This window comes from Saprolegnia parasitica (genome assembly GCF_000151545.1).
Source record: "Saprolegnia parasitica CBS 223.65 unplaced genomic scaffold supercont2.1015, whole genome shotgun sequence".
Taxonomy (NCBI): Eukaryota; Oomycota; class Saprolegniomycetes; order Saprolegniales; family Saprolegniaceae; genus Saprolegnia; species Saprolegnia parasitica.
Window position 1 is genome coordinate 1,498 of NW_012157409.1, and position 1,103 is coordinate 2,600.

At 55.5% G+C, this 1,103-nt stretch overlaps 1 protein-coding gene across 1 annotated transcript; it reads right to left on the reverse strand.

Moving 5' to 3' along the window:
* Window positions 1-454: 454 nt before the first annotated feature.
* Window positions 455-1,068, reverse strand: SPRG_18169 (hypothetical protein; the record flags this gene model as incomplete). Its single annotated transcript, XM_012357600.1, has 3 exons — window positions 455-544; window positions 592-725; window positions 777-1,068. 3 exons carry the CDS (start codon window positions 1,066-1,068, stop codon window positions 455-457), a joined length of 516 nt encoding a protein of 171 aa, XP_012212990.1.
* Window positions 1,069-1,103: the final 35 nt, after the last annotated feature.

A 1,103-nucleotide genomic window follows, 5' to 3' on the forward strand; every position in this document is an offset into this window, starting at 1 on the left:
AATAACTAACCCGCCTCGCCCACCACCGGCATGGCGGACACCAACACGGTTGTTGCCCCCAAGTAGTTCGGTCTTGATTGAGGAATGCGGCTTTGCGATTCGGTGAAATGCCCTGGTAGCTGAGACCAATGAAACGTACCAGTAGTTTCATTGGACAACAAGTCTAGAAGGATACTAGTAGTCGATAATTTAGCCAGAATGCACGAATTGATCCCCTGGGATGCTATTAAGATTATAAATTCGCTCCAGGCGACGTTTGCGCAAGGCAGCGGCTTCTGCAAACCCGAGCATAAATGTAACCCATGTAGTCGCTTCTTCCAGGACGACAGTGTCAGGTCGTCCTGCGTCCCTTGAACGAAGCGCTAGGCTGACATCCTAGCGCTGCCGTTGTTCCGACACGGCAGATACAGATTGCGTAGTGACATATTTGTACACAGTAGAAGTTTATGTCCATTTAAACCAAAAATTCGGGAAATCGGTTCGGGTAAAAGTTTAGACCCTCGACGGTATCGTCTCGGCAGAGCTTGCCGCGCTGCTCGGCAACCTAACATAGCACGTCGGACACCTTGCACTGCAAACCTCTCGACGCACCTTGAGGTACTCGTGGGCAAGCGACAAGGAAATCTGCATCTCCGCGGCCACGTCGTTGGACGTGATGCAGCTGTCTTTGGCAGTCCGCGCCAAGTGCTCGAGGCGCACGGCCACCTGCTCTTCATTGTGCGAGTCTACACCAATCCAACCGCGTCCCAAGGCGTCGGTCAAAGAAGATGAAATACCGGATTGGAGAACGATGAGGCCGCCATCAAACTTGCGCACGTGCAAGCCCAAGTGCAACGGCTTCTGCAGCATTGCAGCATGATATAGATCGTCGGGCGATATGAGCTCTGTGCCCCGGGCGCGGTTGAAGAGGCAGTAGATATCCGAGAGCGTGAGGATGCCACCGTGGCGCGCCATAGGCTCCTTGAGGAACTCGGCGAGCTGGCGCGCCAGCTGCTGGTGGTACGCATCGCCCGCGTTCTCGCGCGTCACCGGGCTCGCAATGCCCATGTTGAGCAGGAGCGCTTGCATCTGCGTCGTCTCGTCGGTCGTCGTCTCGGCAGCCG